The sequence below is a fragment of the Aspergillus brunneoviolaceus genome (assembly GCF_003184695.1).
Source record: "Aspergillus brunneoviolaceus CBS 621.78 unplaced genomic scaffold BO95scaffold_35, whole genome shotgun sequence".
Lineage (NCBI taxonomy): Eukaryota > Fungi > Ascomycota > Eurotiomycetes > Eurotiales > Aspergillaceae > Aspergillus > Aspergillus brunneoviolaceus.
The window spans coordinates 213043-231542 of record NW_020290765.1 but is presented as its reverse complement, the minus strand read 5'-3'; the positions used below and the strand labels follow the sequence as shown (position 1 = coordinate 231542).

Below are 18500 nucleotides of genomic sequence, written 5' to 3'. Positions count from 1 at the left end.
GTGGAGTACATATCGGTATAGTTTGTATAATATCTCGCATTAGCAGTATCTCATGATGTTACTACTTCATCATCACCCTAAGTCGAAATCTGAATCCCGCATACTAGCGGTCTTCTTCATATATGTAGTATGTAGGTTGATATACAGCTCAATTATACCCAAGTTCCCAGGCAGAGAATCTACCTCAAAAGCTCATCCAAAACCTTAGCTACAGCAACCGCCTTCTCCTCCCCGAACTTCCCCCCAACCACCTGCACCGTAACCGGCATATCCTTGACCAGATCGATATCGTCTGCCAGAAATGATGTTAGCCCATCTCAAACCCTAACCCGCCCTCCCCCAGAACCCCCAACCCTAGCCCCCCAAGGGAACCACAAGAAAAGAAAGCGGAAAAACCAACACTGTAGATAATTAAACCGATCCGACTCATTGCGGGGCACATGCTCGCGCCATGCCCGGTTGATCTCGCTGTCGCTGTTACTCTCTGGATGATCGACCCCCGCATCCGCACAGGTCACCGGCACCGTGACAGCGGCGTAATCCAGCAAATTCCACAGCGCCGTGTACCCGAGCCACTGGGCGCTGACGACCCAGGATTTGGGCCGGTAGCCGACCCAGGGCGTCACGGGCATCAGGAGGGCGTCGATGCCGCTGGTCGTCCAGTGCGATAGGTAGGTTTCTTGGTAGGTGTATTTTGTTTCTTCGAGCTTTTCGTCTCGTTACTACTTGTGTATGATGGGGGGGGGGGGGGGATTCGGGCAAGGGGGAAGGGTTGATAGGTGAGGTGATGGAACAGGAACAGAAACAGAAACAGCCCAGCCTACCTTCTCCCTCTCCTCGACCGACAACTCATCCTCCGCCGTCCCCACGACCATCCCCTCGATCAACGGCTCCCCAACAATGTCGCACAGGTACCGACAGTGCTGGCCGCCATCGGCCAGGATGGCTTTCGTCCAGAGGGCGGTGCCTTCTTTGTGGAGGGCGGTGGCGGGCCAGGGGATTACTTTTTCTCCCAGTAAGTATGATGACCGGGGTGGTGTGTACGGTACGGGCTTGATAGCTAGTTTTGAACTGAAAGGGAAAAGGAAAAAGGGCAAGACACACCCTCATGCCCGGCATCCACCAACTTCCGCTCGACCTCGCGCATCGCCCGCGCAATCGGCGGCTGCGGCTTGACGACCCCGTCGTCGTGGATGATGGCCACCCGCAGTTTCCGGTGGGCGGGGGGCTGGGCCAGCTCCGCGCGCCAGGGGATCGGGATGCAGCCCGGGTCGAGGGTCCAGGGCTCCGAGGCCAGCAGGGCGACCATGAAGTGCTCGATCGAGGCGAGGCTGCGCGCCATCGGGCCGGCGACGGGGGGCACCATGTAGTGTTGGTGCATGCTTTTTGCAGCATACTGTTAGTCTTTGTATGCCATGCCCCGACACTCATGCCCAGAAACAAGACTCCAAGCAGAGCAAAGAAGGGAGTTGAAACATACAACGAACAATCCCACGGAACCCTCCCCCTCGACGGACACACCGAATACAACCCCTGCAAGTTGGCCGGGATGCGAATCGAGCCCCCGATATCCGTCCCGATCCCCAGCACACTGCCCCGGGTGCCAATCAACGCCCCCTCGCCGCCGGAACTCCCGCCGGAGATGAGTCGGCTGTTGAAGGCGTTGATCGATTGTCCGAAGACGTGGTTGTAGGAGTCGGACATCTTCCAGGTTCCAGCAGAACCAGCCCTAAATCAGCCAACCATCTCCCAACATTCTCACAAACCGGGAGCGTGCCAGGAAAGGGACAGGACAGAACAGAACATACCATAAGCGACTGCGGCACATTCGTCTTGACATACAACACCGCCCCCATCGACTCCAGCAGCCGCGCAATCGAGCTAGATTTCTGGGCGGGTTTGTTTATCAGTCCTACCCAGCCTTCACCCAGACAAAGCCCCAGATATGGACAATCAGCCCACATTCATTCACCCCCACCCCATCGGGTGAGGAGAAAAGAAGAAAAAAACGAACCAACAGTCGTATCCACCCCCTCCAGATCAAACCGATCCTTGATCGAAACCGGCAACCCATGCAGCGGGCCCCGCGGCCTCCCGCCCGTGCGGGCGAATTCCGCGTCCAGCCACCGCGCGCGCGCCAGCGCCCGGTCGAAGAAGATCTCCGTCAGACATTTGGTCAGCTGCTGCGCCAGGGCGGCGCGCTTGCAGAAGGCCGTCGTCAGCTGCACGGAGGTGATTTCCCCGGACGCGAGGGCGCCGAGCAGCACGGTTGTGTCGGCGGTTTCGGTCCACGCGAGCTCTTGCGCGGTGAGGATGCCGCTCGTGCGGATGGTGGTTAGGGTATCTTGGTCTTGTTCTTGGTCTTGGTCTTGTTTGGGGGGTGTCGGGGTGGCCGGGGGGTGGGGAAGACGCCAGGCCTCGGGGATGGCGGCGAGTTGGGCCTGGCGTTTGGCGTAGACGGTGGGTTTCCAGGTGGGGATAGTGGGGATTGTTGGGGGTGAAAGGAGGGTGGTTTGGGTCATTGTCGCTTTTGCTGTTGCTTGGTGGGGTTTGTTGGTGGTTGGGTGGTCTGGGTTGTGAAATGAAGTGAAGTTGTATAGTTGGGGGTGGTGGAGGAGTTTATGGTTATTGTTGCGGATCGAGGGGAAATCAATGGAACGGGAGCGGGGTTCATGCGGAGAAGTTTATAAGGTAGTTAGTTACCTGCCAGTGGAATGCTATACACAACTATGTGAATACTCCGCACTCGTGAAAGATAGGAGATAATGATGAATCAATCAGATTGGGTACAGCCACCCTCCCCACTCCTGGCAGCATCATCACTATCTACTCCGGAGTATGTCAGAATGTATCCTCAACCACTGTAGCACGCCAATCATTCAATAGATTCAGCTATCTATCATCTGCAGATTGCCGAGTTCCGGATACCATAACCGCCGAGATAAGATAGTAGGCCATGCTTGGTATCTTCTATCGTACATCTCCTAGTTGGCCCCAACCCTCACTCAAACAGTCATCAGCATGCTGGCGTTCTTGTACCATGTCAGCATCGGATTCTCCCCGTTCCGCGTCTCCGTGTCTGCAATGTACGCCCAGCGCTGCATGAAGTCTTCGTGGCTCACCACCTGCGTCAACTTGCCGGTGATCGCCCGGTACATGTCCTCAATCACATTGAAGTCGGTCGGGAAGAAGATATCGAAGTATCCTTGTTGGACCTGCGTGCCAGTCAGAAAACGTTCCTCAAAACTTCAGACTAAATCTCAAGACCAGACTTACATAAGGGGTCGTCACAGGAATGGTGCGCCGCTCGAACCGAGTCTGCACCACAGGTCCATTCAGCCCGCGCACGGCGTCCGGCAGCGAGCTGAAGTCACTCGCCACCAGCCGGTGGCCCGGGAAATAGTTGTTGAGGATGTCGAAGAACTGCATGAGCCGTGTGGGGATGTACTCCGGCTGCGAGAACTGGCCCGCGGCCGGCAGGTACGGCCGCAGCGCCCGCATGTACTTTGGCCCCAGGGGCGACGGGAACGGGCGCCGGGCAGCCGCCTGCCGCACGCGCAGGAACCGCGCGGCCACCGGGTCCAGGTAGTCGCGGTACCATTCGTGGAACTCGCCGTCCGCGTCGATCAGGACCCCGCCCTGCTGCGGCTGTTCCGTCTTGAGGTCGTAGCGGATGATGTCGTGGGAGAAGTTGTCGAACACCTCCAGTGCCAAGAAGAAGCACGGCGAGTGCACGTAAGTGTTCCAGTCGAAGATCGACCGGTTGATGATCTCGAGGCGGTCCCGGTGGCCGGCCGACTCGGCCGACGCGATCAGGTTCTTCAGCTGCAGACTCGCCAGCGCCGGCGAGATCTCGATGATCTTGTACTTCGTCCGCTGGTAGACCTCGTAGTCCACCTCGCGGATGTAGTCCAGCACGTTCCGCATCATCGTGCCGTTTCCGGCGCCCATCTCGTAGATGATCAGATCGTGGTACGGGTACAGCGTCAGTTTATAGTTCGACACCAGGTACCGAGCAATCGTCTCGCCGTAGTAGGGTTGGAAGAGCTCCGTCGGGGTGTGCCACAGTTGGCGGGCGACGTCGGGCTCGGCTGCGTCTAACCGGTCCTCGAACTCCGTATAACGATTCCGTAGCATGGTGTGAAACGCGGGCCCATCGGCGATGTCGTTGAAGATGAAGGGCTCCCCGGGGCTAAAGATGGTGGCATGTTGGGCGAAGTAGCCGTATTGAAAATTGTACAAACTGTCTGTGAGAGAGAGAGCACCCGAGTATGTTAGCGGTTGTCCAGTTGCAGCAGCCAGCCATCACAACGACGATTTTCCTTACCATCGATGAACTCCCGTCCCCACATCTTCACCTGCCGCGGCCGCTCGCGGTGATGACGGAGTTCTTTGGCCGTGACCATCGGGTATTTCTGCAACTCCTCCGAGATGTCTCTGGTGATAAAGCGACGCTCGTTCCAGATCGTGCCATCGTTGGAGGCTTTCTTGTTGGCGGGGAGTTTCCGGAGGAAGGGTCGACATTGTTGACGGTGGTGCGGACGGGATGGGGACAGGCGTACGCAACCCGGTCGGCGCGCGGAGAGGGAAGGAGTAGATTTGAAAGATTGACAGGCGGGATGTCGAAATAACTGCCGAAGCAGTTGATTGAGGACTGGAGAGTCCATGGGAAGGAGGTAGATGATCGCTCGTGGGGCGGGGGGCGGTAGCACAGTGCACTCCGTCGAAAAAGAGGAGCAAGAGAGAAAGCTCGGGGAGAGCACGAGACGAGATGGAGGAGAGACGGAGACGGAGAGACGGAGAGACGGAGAGGCGGAGAGGCGGCGGTCGCGCAACGGTGGGTCCAAGCTTTTCTTCCGCCCGCCATCAAATGCAATAAAGTTAACTCGCCCTCGTCCATCACCATCACCATTTCTTGGCTGGACTGGATCCCTCTCTTCTTCGCAATCATGGATGATCATTCTCATCTATACATTGGAACTGCCTTCGTCGCAGGTGTTCTTCTTACCATTGGATTCAAGGATCTGGTGTACCCCGACTTAGAACAGCGCATCCATGAATATCTAGCCCGTCGTCAATCCCAGCCCGCGACAGACTCCGAGGACCTCCTCTTAACCGAGGACCTCTCCACCGAGACTCTCGCCGCAAGACCAGGTCCACCGGCCATCGTCGAGGGCATTGAAGGTTGCATCGGGAATACTCCCCTCTTTCGTATCAAATCCTTATCCGATGCGACGGGCTGCGAGATATTAGGCAAGGCCGAAGTACGTCATTTGCCTATCTACCTCAGATCTACGTCTTGGGGACAGAAAAAATGACTCAAGAAGTTGCTGACTTGTTATCTAGTTTCTGAATGGAGCTGGGCAGAGCTCTAAAGACCGGGTCGCGCTGAGCATGATCCAAATTGTATGGCAGGTCCTTTCCATGACATACCGGGATAAATGTCTCACACTCCATACAGGCTGAAGAGCACGGATTCCTAAGACCTCATTCCGGGGACACCATCTACGAAGGCACTTCTGGTTCCACGGGAATCTCCCTAGCCTCTTTGGCACGAGCCAAGGGTTACCTGGCCCATATGTTCGTATCAAGTCGATAGCCACCGCATAGTCATATACTGACACAGCCATAGCTGCATGCCATCCGACCAGGCTATTGAGAAGTCGAATCTGTTGTTGAAGCTGGGGGCGATAGTGGACCGCGTACCACCGGCCCCCATTGTCGAAAAAGATAATTTCGTCAATCGCGCACGCTCGCTTGCCCAAGAACAAACTGCATCCTCCACCGCTAGCGGAAGAGGATTCTTTGCCGACCAATTCGAGAATGAAGCCAATTGGCGAGCCCACTTCAACGGCACAGGGCCCGAGATTTATGCTCAGTGTAACGGAAAATTGGACGCCTTTATTGCTGGAGCGGGCACAGGTGGCACCATCTCCGGTGTGGCACTTTTCCTGAAGCCGCGCATCCCCAATCTCAGTGTGGTCCTAGCCGATCCACAAGGCAGTGGGCTGTACAACAGAGTCCGTTACGGGGTCATGTTCGACCTCAAAGAAAGAGAAGGCACCAGGCGACGTAGACAGGTGGACACCATTGTCGAGGGCATCGGGATCAACCGAGTGACAGCTAACTTCGAAGCGGGCAAGGAGCTGGTCAACGACGCTGTTCGGGTGACCGATGCACAGGCCTTGGCAATGGCTAGATGGCTTGTAGAGAAGGACGGTTTGTTCGTGGGTAGTAGCAGTGCCGTAAACTGTAAGTCTTTCCCAATGATCTTATGTTCACCGGATTGTGGCTAAACCACCCTACTACAGGCTTCGCTGCCGTCAAGACAGCAATGAAGCTTGGCCCCGGCCACAGAATTGTGACGGTTCTGTCCGACTCAGGGTCACGCCATCTCTCACGGTTCTGGGCGAAGGCAGGAGACGTCGGGGGCGCGGTTGATACCAAGCTTGAAGATGTGTTAAATGCCACGGATGCCACGGATGAGGAGTAAGCGCGTGATACGTCAAGCCCACAATTGATCCACGAAAATTAGCCGGGGTCCACAATGAAGGACAAAGACACGGCAAGAGCATTGAGAAGGTTGATCCCTGGAGAGGCGGCGAAGGCCAAATAGCTACTTCCACTTATGGTTACTGCAGCTAGTTTCTGACAGGGGGTAGAATTTGTTCAGCTGCCGCCCAATCCGACAGTCTGAGATCTACTCGGTTTCATCCGGTTGTGCTATGATAGCAGAACGCCATCGCTCGCTTCATCCGACCTAGTGGGTCACGACACGAATCTCGGGATCTGGAAACTTGACGTGCCGGGTCCGATCGGCCCCGCTGACGGACTGCATGTCAGAATCGGGGTCCTGACTCAGTTGTGGTTCATCTGCTTTTCGATTCGTCGGGACCGATCAAGCCTGCCGTCCAGTCATTATGGTTGCTGAAGAGCATCACAGTGTATCGGTGCCAGCCCAGAGCTGCAACAACTCGAATTCGATCTCGGCATGGGGTCGGCCAGGTAGCCCTTCGCGGATCGTGGTCCAGCTGAGGCCCTGTTGCTCTTTGAATATGCCCAGAACGGCCCGCTCGGCCTCCGACCAAGGCTTGGACAATGACGGTGGATTGGCCCGGCGATCACTCCAGTGATTGCGATTCCATTGGATAAGCGAGGTCAGTTTGGTGTGCGGAAGGCAGTCGAGGATCTCGTTCCATTTCTTCCCCTGTACTTGTCTCATTGTGATGATCAGTCTCGCTTCATCGGGCTGGATGACATTTCGAGCACGTTTCTTAGTAGGAGTAGAGTTAGCATCCACTAGTTCGTGTGCGCGCGAACCTGTTAGAATGTTTGGTGTGATAGATGTGGTAGTCTTGGACTTCGACTTCGGAGTGAGCTCTTTGACCAGGGTATCGAGTCGGCGGGTCACCTCTGCCCGATCGTGTTGGCCGTCGAAGGGTCTGGAGGCAATCTCCCTGAAATGGGTAATGTAGCCGTGGCGCACGAAAACCTGCTTGCAATCCGAGCATTGATAGTTCAATTGACGCGGCGTATGATGTTCTTTCACGGGTGTCTTTCCGCGGACATGGATGCTCCGCTTAGGAGTCGGCGACGGTTCGTAGTCTTCCTGCAACGGGTCGTCGGACTCGTCTCCTTCGGGGGTTTCTGCGAAGGACCAGTCGCAGACCACGGGGCTCGACTGGGTGACTTTCCGCTGCGGTTTGATTTTCGTCGGTGCCCCTGCCTGGCTCTTCCGTGGAGCCCGTCGCGACTTCTCAGGCAATGACCATAGGGAGCCAGCTCCCGGTGGAGACTGCGAGCGAACGCGATACACAGTGGACGCCGCCGGACGTGACCTGTTCCATGTCGGCGTGGAGAAGCTCGCGTTGATTTCAGGCACCCGCCATAGCTCCTCCACCGCCTCACTGCGCCTGTTGCCGTGTGATTGGGCGGTTGCTTCAGCCGCAGGTTTTGCTTTTTCGCTCACGAGTTTGGTGGTGGTGGTGGTGGATTGATCCAGGATGCTCTCGATGCGTAGCGTGTTATCCAGCAAGGAGTCCACACTAGCCCCATCGTCGTCGTCGTCATCATGACTAGGTAGATTCGAGTCACGTTTGCCGGCATCTTCATTCCCATCCGCCGGGTGGTGCTGAATCCGCAACCCAGCCTGCGGTTCCTGGATCAACGGCAGCACGGGAGATACAGGCCGTGAGCGATCATCATTCGGAGCCTCATAATTACCCAATCCCGCGGCCTCCTCCTCACCCGACAAATGACCACGAGTTTTAGGTAGGATTCCTTCCTCCGACGCGACAGACCGCTCCTGCTCGAGTCGCCGCCAATCTGGTTTTGTCGTTGTGGAACGGGGGTCATCATTTTCGGCTTCTTCCTCCTCCTCCGCCTCTAGTTCTTGGATATGCCCATTATTCACAATGATTTTGCCCGTCTGTAGATCAATCTCATCGCCCACGTCCGTAAAGTCCCGGCCGTATTTCTCGAAAATGCCCTCGAAGATGGACTTCAGGCGTTGGTCGTTCTGCGCCCGTGCTTCGTGGAGGTCGATTTCTCCCCCGCTGTCTTCCTCGGGTTCAACTGGTAATGCGACTCGGGCGCGCTTGGTGGGTCTCTCCATTTTTTGGTAGAGAGGTTGCAAGCTGGTATCAGCTATCAGAGGTTTGGAGAGTATGAGAAGAAGTGTTGAGTGTTGAATCTGCGGAGCAGGGACGCTGAATGTAGGATTTTTGGTTTGTGCAGTCGCGACTTCGAAGTAACACCGCTCAATCTTATGAACTGTTAGCTTGTGTTTCTCTGGTTGTAGTAAGAAAGGGAAGGTGCACAGTTTAAGATAAGGAAAGAGTCGACGAAAGGAGGAGGGGGAGTATGGCCTACATAGACGGTCAATTCTTCAAGTGAGAGTATGCGCTTTCATTCAACGACAGGGAGGTTGCAAATCGGTGGCACAAGGCAGAGGACTAATTGTTGGTCAAAGATGGTAGATAATCGAAATCATCGGTCGCCAGCCTGGGTTCTGGTGTGGTTTACCTTGAGGTGAAGCACGACCAATGCCAGCTCTTTTCTGAAGGGCCCCCGCGGACGACGCCAAAAACACGCGGCTCGCGCACCCGCAATTCACCACCACCTCCACCACCGCCGGGTGCCGCATGACGTCTCGTCTGCCCCTGCCGAACCGACGGTTACACACGACTTAACAGTCAGTCAGTTCACTTACTCTTATAACAACACCCTTGATGTCCCTCTTCCCTTCACCTCCTCTTCTCCACGCTGAGCTAATACCCTCAACTTATCCAGACGAGGATGAATGAGAAGTTGTGGTCAACATCTTCGCAACCATGTATTGCCAGAACTGCCGCACGCCTCTCAAACTGGACGGCTCTCTCGAGTCGCTCAATCCCGCTGCCTTTGACCTGCTAGTCGGTAAGTGCAGTGATCACATTCCTCCACCATGTGTATCTCTCCAGCACTTAACTGAACATGCACGCCTTCTGTAGGCTCTACGGGTAAATCCGTCCCAGAACATGGCGCCCACTCTTCATCCAAGCCGAGCTACCCGCAAGAACGACGGGAGCTCTACGACCGGGTGTCCAAGCAATCCACGGCCCCCGTGTACAACCGAAGATCCATCCCCCCTCCGCGGCAGGCGGCTCGCAATCAACCCCATCCTGCGAGACTCGGTCGCGGCGATAGCGGGAACATGTCGTTCGTGATGCTCACCGAGTCGCAAGTCGGACCGCCTCACGGGATGATCCCCGGGACGAATGGGAACGGCGACGGCTCGTCACACGGCATCAGGCCCGGCGGCAACCCTGCAAACCATGACCATAGTCGAGGAGACATCGACGACGGGTCGTTTGCAGACCAGGTCGAACGAACCGCCCGGCTGTTTGACATCATCTCCGCCCGTTCGGACATTGATCACCCTATCTGTCTGGAATGTACCGATCTCCTAGTGGAGGGGATGGAGAAACGGCTGGCAGACGCGAAGAAAGAGCGAGATGCATATAGCTCTTTTCTGCGCGATCTCAAGTCCTCGGTCCCGACGACGGAGGAGCTGGACGCCGCGCAGCAGTCTCTACAGGAGACGCTGGCTGCGGAGGAGGCTGCCTTTGCGGAGCTTGTGGCCCTCGAGAAGGAAAAGGCCGCCTTAGATGAGGAGATCGCCGGGCTGGAGGATGAATCCCGTCAGCTGGATCTTGAGGAAGAGAAGTTCTGGCGGGATCGCAATGCCTTCGCCCTCACGCTTTCCGAGTTCCAGAACGAACGCGATGCGCTGAACATGAAGTATGACCATGATTCCCGGCAGCTGGAGAGGCTACAGAGGACGAATGTCTACAATGATGCTTTCTGCATCGGGCACGATGGCTACTTCGGCACAATCAACGGGTTGCGACTCGGTCGCTTGGCTAACCCGTCGGTCGACTGGCCAGAGATCAACGCTGCTTGGGGACAGACGGCTCTGCTGCTGGCGACCATTGCTAGCAAGCTGGGGTTTCAATTCCAGGGGTATCAAATCAAGCCGATGGGCTCGATGTCTCGGATTGACCGACTCGAACCGTCCCGAACATCTCCGGCTCAATCCGTGATCGGTGGAGGCAACCCAGGGGCATCGATGGCGCATAAGGTCACCACGCTGGACCTGTTCTCGTCGGGCGAGCTGCCGCTGAACCTGCCGTGGCTTCACCGCCGGTTTGACGCCGGAATGGTGGCTTTTCTGGAATGTCTACGTCAACTGGGCGAGTTTGTGGAGAAGACTCCGGTGCCGGCGGCCTCGAATCGGCGAGGTCACACGGCCACCGCGGTGACCGGTCTGAAGCTGCCATATGAGATCAAAAAGGACCGGATTGGCGATGCGAGCATCAAGCTTGGGTTCAACCAGAACGATGAGACTTGGACGCGTGCTTGCAAGTATACCCTCACCTGTTGCAAGTTCTTACTGGCCCATGCCAGTAATATCGCCAGTGCAGGCTCCAGTAACTCGGCTGCCGTGGCCGCTGCGGCCGTTGCAGCTGGAGAGCAGGCCGCCAGTTCTCCTACCAAATGAGACCATGTGGCTAAGTGGACCAACGCCGCGGCCGGAAGCGAGGGCAGCCCTCGAAGCACTTTGTGACTAGCAGTAGTCTAAATCCATCCATCCGAGCCAACGCTGTCTCTGGTGCTAGCTACAGACGTTCAGCGAAGTGGTATTTGTCAATTCCTGGCCAGCTCGCATTAACTGCCACGAAGTCGCCCTGCCTGGCGAGTCATTGTCTAGCCATTGTCCCCTGCTGACTGGCAATGGCAACAGGGTCTTCGGTGCTGCGTTTAGGCTCAATCTTATTCTGCCTTGCGTTGTACTCCAGTAGCACCACCGTGAGCGAGCGTTGCACCCATTACGAATTGGCAAGTGATCAGCACCACCGCGCAGTAGTCAGGCTCCATCGACCGTTTACTATTCTAAAGTCTATGTCTCTGGCCAACGGCCAGATCGCGCGGGATGTCCTCCTCGATAGGTAAAAGAAAAGCGCTCGACGCAAGCTCCGGTGAGAGAAGGAGAAAAGGAATTTCCCAGCAGAAAGGAGGATCAACAAAAAAGCCGGTTTGGATCGAAGAGAGGGTTTGTCCGTAACAGGGATACGCAGTGGGCCGCTGCATGGCTGATAACTTTTTCTCTGAATGTTATTCTTGGGACTGGCTGCTGGCTGCTGGCTGCCTTGGTCGAGCAATGTGAGGAAGGACGGGAGATCGTCCTCTAGTCTGCTTGCCTGCCTGACACATTTGATCTGTAGCGACTCGCGAGACAAGAGTTTCTTTGTCTGGATAGTAATAGTCTCTCTGCCTCAGTTCCTCACTCTTCTCCTCTCCCTGGGTTTCACAGGAAGGACAGCACTCGATCCAGCCCTGGGCACTGTACCCGGTGATTATTTCTTTTGCAGACTTGGACCTGTAACCCTCCAATCAGAGCTCGCTTTGAAGACAGATGGAGTATACTCAGGTAGCCCTGTCCCATTTTCTTTTCTTTTTTTTTTAGTGCATAGCAGGACGAGAACAAAGAAACCCGAAAACAAAGACAAGCACTGGACTATAAGATAACAAAGCCACAATTAGACTCTCGGATGAGATGGGATATTACACTCCGCGATCGACTAGTGGATCAGTACGTAGAGCGATCATCCAACTCCTAATCAAGAATTCCAACAGTCGGGCATTCGGACATCTCTGTAAAAGTAGTGATTGAGAAAGGGAATGAACGTTTCGGGCCGCGTCAGAGAAGGGGGGAGCACGAGGGCGAGTCTGTTGCGGTTCCTTCCACTGAGGGTTGGTAAGTGTGTTTCTGATAACTACTGTACTTAGTTAGCCCTGAGTACTTACTAAGTTATCCCCAGTAAGTTACTGGTCTGATCGGCCCTGGAATCCGATCTGGAGATCTGCTAGTGACCGCCCGAATCAGGTCACCTTCCCCCTTGGGGGTGTTTGTTTGATTCCCGAGTCCGAGGTCAGTCGCCTTTTGATCTCTTTGTTCCATTGTTAGAAATAGACTCGGTTCTTGTTTCTCGTTCTCGGAATCCAGTACCTAATTCCACTAGAGAGGGCAGATAAGGTAGAGTATAGTATGTCCGGAAAAGTTACTGGTCATCCGGCCTGCCCGCTACAATAACATACCGCCCTGCACCGGTGCACCCACTCAATACACAATCAGTCTAGACTGCACTGCACTGCACTGCGCGAAGGGATCTAGACTACTAAACTTACTAGTTACCGTAGACTACCAGTTTCAAGTTTGAACTAAATCTCATCCACCCAAATACAACAAGGTATATAGTACAGTTACAGCACCGTGGATACGTAGGGAGTAAAAGCCCACCCGTCAAACCCCCTATACACACGCCGTGCACAAAACAACACCTGGGATCTCATCCCATTCCAGTCTTTACCCCGGTAGAGTATATCCCCAGACCTGCTCATAGATGGGTGGAGGAACCATCGGAGGGCCCGATATGCAACTCCACCTACTGACTTTACTGACTTACATACATACTCAATGTACTGAATCAAGGTAAAACATACTGACATACTATGTAGCCCGGCAGCATCGGCACACTCCGTACACTGCTCTGTACCTAGATCTTGATGTCGACACACTCTGGCCTCTGTGACTCCGCCGGTTGCCTTTTCCTGGCTGCAGTATTTTATGTTGGCTTCCGGCGGGGAGAGGGTGCGTGAGAAGCCCTTGCTTGGGATTGTGCTTTTGTGTGGTGTGGTGTGGTGTGGTGGGTTGGGTTTTGAATGTTTGTGTACTGTACTGTACTGGTGCTCCTAAACGCTACTTGGCATTTGGTTGGTCGTTTGGGTACGATGGTTGTGAGGTATCGGTGGTGGTGCTATGGGTGAGTGGAGTATGATGTATGTGTTGATGGTATAATGGGACATGGGGGGGGGGGGGCCCTTTTTGCTTGCACTTTGGGGTTGTGCTTATGCGGTTGGTTAGTGTTGCTTCTTAGGACTGTACTTGGGTATTCAGGAGTTAAGGTCTTTAGTTAGTTGGAGATGACAGACGTGACGGCTGTTAGTATATGGTTAGTTTCAGTAACAGGTAGATTGGCCCGTGATGAGATCTGAAATTGTGCTTGGATCAGTGCGGAGAACCGATTTAGTACTTGGTGACAGGCGCACGGCGTCGGCGCGTGGAGTACTCCACGAAGCGAACGAGGTACGGTACCCCGGGCCTACTGTGGTGGTGGTTAATATGAGCAGGGCAATTAAAGTCGAGATCTGGAGTTGGACATCTCACGCGAGGAACAAATCTACTTGTAACAGTCGTGGATGGGAAATGGGCGGGAGGGAGGGATTTAATCTACTGCACTCCGTACAATGTGAGGAGGGAAGCCGGACGAGCCAATCAATTGCATGGCCCTGGATGTCTACATGCAGCCCTCGGGAGTACACTCAGCCTGCCCTTAGTGTCAGTCTTGAGCGCTGTCAAGATTTACTCGACGCGGTAGTTCTTTAGTCTCTCCCTCTTCTCTTTTTCTCTTGCTATATCGCCGTCAGCAGCAGCAGCAGCAGCTAACAATCAATGCAAGGCAGAGACACGCTGTGGCTGACGCATAGTTCTTCGTCATCAGGAACCTGCGCGTTTTCTCACCTTGTCGGTGGTGACCACCTTACCTCATACAGATACAGGGGATGCATTCTCTGACTTTACCGAACGTCCGGCGTTGACTCTGGACATGGACACCTGTGTAGCCGATACAGGAGACAACCGACCGAAGCATGTGAGCTGAGTTGCCTGCGGCCGAGCGACAGACTAGACACCCAGTGGATAGCCTCTTGGTCGCTTCTACGGCATTCTTCCGCGTAGGACCTCACGCTACCCTCCTCCGCCCACCCCCGGTTCCATTCTATCTCATCTACCGTCAACCGTGGCCAGCTACTGGCCAGCCACTGATACTTCGGCCGGTAGGTCAATTCGTGAATGCGCGCGAATTTAACTCCCCTTCCTGGGAGTTGACGAAGCCCCGTCGGCCGCAACTGCCTTCTAAGAATTGAGTTCTGAAGGCGAGCACAGGTAGTATAACTGTACGAGAGCCCTGAGTGTGTGGCACATGGCCGCCCATCGGCCGAATTCCTGGAATACTTCTGACTGGTCAGTGAGAAGAGACAGAGAGAGAGAAAAAGAGGCAGCTCGCATCCGCCATCAAGAAAGGCCCCCTGAGGGTTGGAAGGAGAATGTAAAACGGAAGCAAAGGCCAGGGGAAACAATAGCTAACTTCTCGCAGACCGAGACCCATGCTTTCGGGGGTGGAATGGCCTGACCCTATGACCTTTCCTGCAATGCGGTATCGGAAGATTGATGACAGGATAGCCGTTAATATTCTTCCTGATTTGTACCGGTACTAGACATTAGGGTAGGCGCAGAGTGAGTGAGAATTGGCGATGGGCTGTCATTGTTCTCCGGAGAAGGCATCCCCACACCCATCCTCTTTTGTTAGCCTGTGCTTTGGTCGGAGACCCTCCATGCGCCTGGCTGATGTCATCAGTTACCAAGTACCAAAAGTCCCAACTCTCAATTTGTTGTTTGTAAATCTTGCAGCCAAGCAGGCTTTCATCCATAGTCTAGTGGCGAGGTTAATCACCAAAGTTGGCTAGAGTTGAGAGGGAGGGGGCGAAGAAAGACGAAGGACAATGATGGGTGAAGAAGAACTTACTTTCTGCTGAGTACGTAGTAAGGTACGGTTAGTGAAGATCAAGAACGAGGATTGCCCACTGCACCCCCCCTCCCCCTCCACCACCCCCCCTGGAGGAGGGAAAGAGTAACTTAGAGGATAATGGATCATGGGTGGATGGATGAATGGGTGAATGCCAAATGGATGATGGATTGGTGCTCAGGCCCATTCGTTAAGCTGAACAGGAATGGCCCACTCGTCCATTCATCCACTAACTTACTGAGTACATACGTACTGTCTTGTATTTTTGCATCCCCGTCAAGTCTTTTGGTTCAATCAACGGGCGGACCTCCGATCCGAGCCGCCAACATGACGGGCCGAACGTTCCCTGGTCTGTTCCAGTTCTCGAATAATTTATTTAGTAGCGGTTACAGTACATCAAGTTACTAATTATGGTTGGGATGACTGGGGGGGGAGGGGGGGGGGAGTGGATGATGACGACAAAGAAAATGACTTACCAGCAGTTTTTATTGAATAATACTCACTTATCAGTCTCTGCCGGATCTGGATATAGCGTCCAAGCCACAGCGACGATGAACCTGAAGGTTTTGCTCTTCAAAGCTCAGGCCTCATTCTAGCTCCCCATCGGGGCATGATCCCACTTTGCCACACCGGTCAGCGGCTTCACTCGAATCATGCCTGACAGCCTCCCATGATTTGTGTAGCTCGCGTTTGGCAGTGATGGTTCATCTATCGAGAATGATAGAACCATGAAGATCCGAACATGCTTGTGGTTGAAAGTAGGGATGAGTATTCATAGAAACCGACAGTGGGTGCAGTGCTGGGTCGTCGCAGCGTGTGTCCAGGCCCTTTTTGCCCGATTGGGCCCTAGAGCGTTTCGAGAGCGCAGGTTGGATTCTGGCGCCAACCCGACCAGGATGAGGCTAAGGAGTAGTTAAGTACTGGCCGATCCAGTCGTGAGCGTAGTCAGATCCCTGCCATGCATAAAAAGCACTGTGCTTTGGTTCTTTTGGATTTGGGATTTGGGATTTTCATCCAAGGGAAAGGAATCTGCGGAAGAAGCACGCGCGACGAGCAACAGCAACAGTCAGGTAACTATAGCAGCGGAATTATGATCCCCAGTAGATGCACCTGCAGAATTGGCGCAGGACTGTCTGTCTGGAAGGGATCACCATCATCTGGGTCTATTCTTATCTGTCACTTTGGAGAGGGTTCATGTTCCGCATTGCCTCAGAAAAAGAGGGGCGTGAGAATAGTTGTTTGAATTGTTTGATACCCAGCTTGAAGGTTCTCATGGTGGTCTGAACCTTTTTTTTTCCCTTTTCTCTTGTTCTTCCTTCCTTCTCTTCCCACCACTAAGGGTACCTATTTGCCCATTGCTCAGACATCGGCAGAGTGGACGAAAATGGTAAGAGGTCTGCCGTCTGTCAGTTGCTCGACACACTGAAACGGTAGGCGGGATATAAGTCACGGTTAGTACTAGGTACCTACCCAGTAGGTTAGGAGGTAAGTACTGGCTGTACCGTGGACATACATACGTACGTATGTTTTCAAAGGATAAAGGGGGGGCGGCGCCGCAGACAGACGGGAACGTGACAAAAGTACACGGACCATGTCCAAAGGGTCCGTGATTGGGGCGCGGCAGCAGGGATCACAACATCCGCGGGCTTTTCCAGCAGCAGCACCAGCAGCACGTCGCCGCATCAGGCAAGCGGATGTCTTTACTGCCTCGCCAGTCAGCAGTCGTACTTTTTATCTAGCGCGGGTAATAGTGGCCCGGGGTGGATCTTACCCCGGCGGCGAACCACTCCCCGGTTGCCCTGTGCCTCTTTGCTTTCCATCCATCAGTCAGTTAGTTATTGGATGCACTTTTCACATCTCCCCTCTCCCCTCTCCCCTCCACTTGATACGACCTAGTACTGAGCTGAGTTCTCGAGATACTCCAGTATTCAATGAGATATCGACTGACATACCTTGTCCAATGACAATCATCTACAAGAACATTGTACAGTCCAGTACCTACTAGGTACCTAGTAGCCTTCTCAAATCACCTGGGACCTAATAGGGTCTAACTCACAGGCTTCAGCCGTTGTATTCCCACCGTGAAATGGATGAAGGAGGGAAGGATAGTTGCCGGTCTTTGTTTGTTGGCAGCGTTTGAGTGGAAGATAGACAATCATAGTTCTAGCTCAATGTCTGTAGCTCAAGTGAGAAGTCTGGATGCTCATTATTACGAACTTCCTTCCAGACAGTTCGTAGTTGGTGGAAGCAGGGCGGTACCTACAGTATTGTAGGTACAGTACCTAGTAGTCATGCACTCAGTCCATACAGTCCAGTCCAGTCCAGTCCAGTCCATAGTAGGTAGTTCAGTTACAGTTCATACCTACCTAGAACTTTCCTTCCTTCCTTCCTTCCAGACTTGACCCGACCTGACCTGACAATTGCAGTGACTGGGGTCATAATTTCTTTTTGGTTTTCTATTTTTCCCATCGCTTTTCTGGGTTTTTCTTTTTTTTTTTTCTCTTTTTCTTTTCTTTCTTTTTGTTTCCTCTTTTCGCTTTTCTCTTTTCCTGTTTCTTTTTTCGGTGTTGGTTCCGTTTTCTCGAATTGCAGCATGTTCAGAAAGCAGTAGCAGCCGGAATAATCAATAATCTCGTGGATTATATGCTGAGGTAGTGACAGCTACTATCACCACGACTATTTCCGATTTCTATCCACTCTGGGGGTTTCCTCCAAGCCAATCTCGCTGGTGACTGGGGCAAAGCTTCATCGCCTTGACTGTTCGACACCGTGACACCTTCAACTCTTCTTTCTTCTTCCCCTCCTTCCCCCTCTTGCTTCCCTCTTGATCGCCTCCAAAACTACTATATCATTGTATCTTCCGTCCATTTTCCCGGCCGCAACTGACTCGATAACGCTTTCTGTCATTGCATCGGACCACATCTACAGAATCGCTCTTAGTATCTACTTCCTTCTGCTGCCACGACTGAAAAGATCCTCTTTCGGCTCGCATTTCCGCGCTACCGCTCCTGAACGCCTCTACTTCTTCTCCCTTACCACCATCACCACCATTATCCACTCCTCCGTCCCCCCCCCCCAGTATTTGGTCCCAGAGTCCACAGTCCGCAACAGCCCCGTTCTTTCAGGACAACTAACTGTGGTGGAGGCGCAACTTTCAGTCCATCAATTCGAAAAGGGTCCAGACTGGATCCAGAGCATGTAAGGCGGAGAAATTACCCAGTCACCAATTCAGGATGAATGGCTCCCTGCCTCCCGTTTCTTCCATTCCCTCGACTACCTCCACCATCAACAACAACTCCACCACCACCACCACCA

At 54.0% G+C, this 18500-nt stretch overlaps 5 protein-coding genes across 5 annotated transcripts; 2 read left to right on the top strand and 3 right to left on the bottom strand.

The window, feature by feature from the left end:
• Positions 1-76: 76 nt before the first annotated feature.
• BO95DRAFT_389626 (putative acetamidase) lies at positions 77-2721 on the bottom strand. The gene is made up of 7 exons (XM_025583582.1): positions 2015-2721; positions 1809-1921; positions 1481-1704; positions 1105-1382; positions 825-1003; positions 401-707; positions 77-292 (listed from the first exon to the last, which is right to left on the bottom strand). Exons 1-7 carry the CDS (start codon positions 2520-2522, stop codon positions 180-182), a joined length of 1722 nt encoding a protein of 573 aa, XP_025442106.1. The 5' UTR covers positions 2523-2721; the 3' UTR covers positions 77-179.
• Positions 2693-4764, bottom strand: BO95DRAFT_442976 (class I SAM-dependent methyltransferase). Its single transcript, XM_025586567.1, has 3 exons — positions 4328-4764; positions 3277-4247; positions 2693-3215 (listed from the first exon to the last, which is right to left on the bottom strand). Exons 1-3 carry the CDS (start codon positions 4665-4667, stop codon positions 3006-3008), a joined length of 1521 nt encoding a protein of 506 aa, XP_025442105.1. The 5' UTR covers positions 4668-4764; the 3' UTR covers positions 2693-3005.
• A 185-nt stretch (positions 4765-4949) lies between these two features.
• BO95DRAFT_453326 (putative cysteine synthase) lies at positions 4950-6493 on the top strand (the record flags this gene model as incomplete). Its single annotated transcript, XM_025588201.1, has 5 exons — positions 4950-5264; positions 5347-5406; positions 5462-5580; positions 5633-6252; positions 6312-6493. The coding sequence occupies 5 exons, from the start codon at positions 4950-4952 to the stop codon at positions 6491-6493; spliced, it is 1296 nt and encodes a 431-aa protein (XP_025442104.1).
• A 263-nt stretch (positions 6494-6756) lies between these two features.
• BO95DRAFT_136489 (Myb-like DNA-binding domain protein) lies at positions 6757-9079 on the bottom strand. The gene is made up of 3 exons (XM_025580550.1): positions 9025-9079; positions 8820-8867; positions 6757-8764 (listed from the first exon to the last, which is right to left on the bottom strand). The coding sequence occupies exon 3, from the start codon at positions 8612-8614 to the stop codon at positions 6938-6940; it is 1677 nt and encodes a 558-aa protein (XP_025442103.1). The 5' UTR covers positions 8615-8764; positions 8820-8867; positions 9025-9079; the 3' UTR covers positions 6757-6937.
• BO95DRAFT_136232 (beclin 1) lies at positions 8925-11799 on the top strand. The gene is made up of 4 exons (XM_025580549.1): positions 8925-9193; positions 9292-9417; positions 9492-10901; positions 11285-11799. Exons 2-4 carry the CDS (start codon positions 9333-9335, stop codon positions 11491-11493), a joined length of 1704 nt encoding a protein of 567 aa, XP_025442102.1. The 5' UTR covers positions 8925-9193; positions 9292-9332; the 3' UTR covers positions 11494-11799.
• Positions 11800-18500: the final 6701 nt, after the last annotated feature.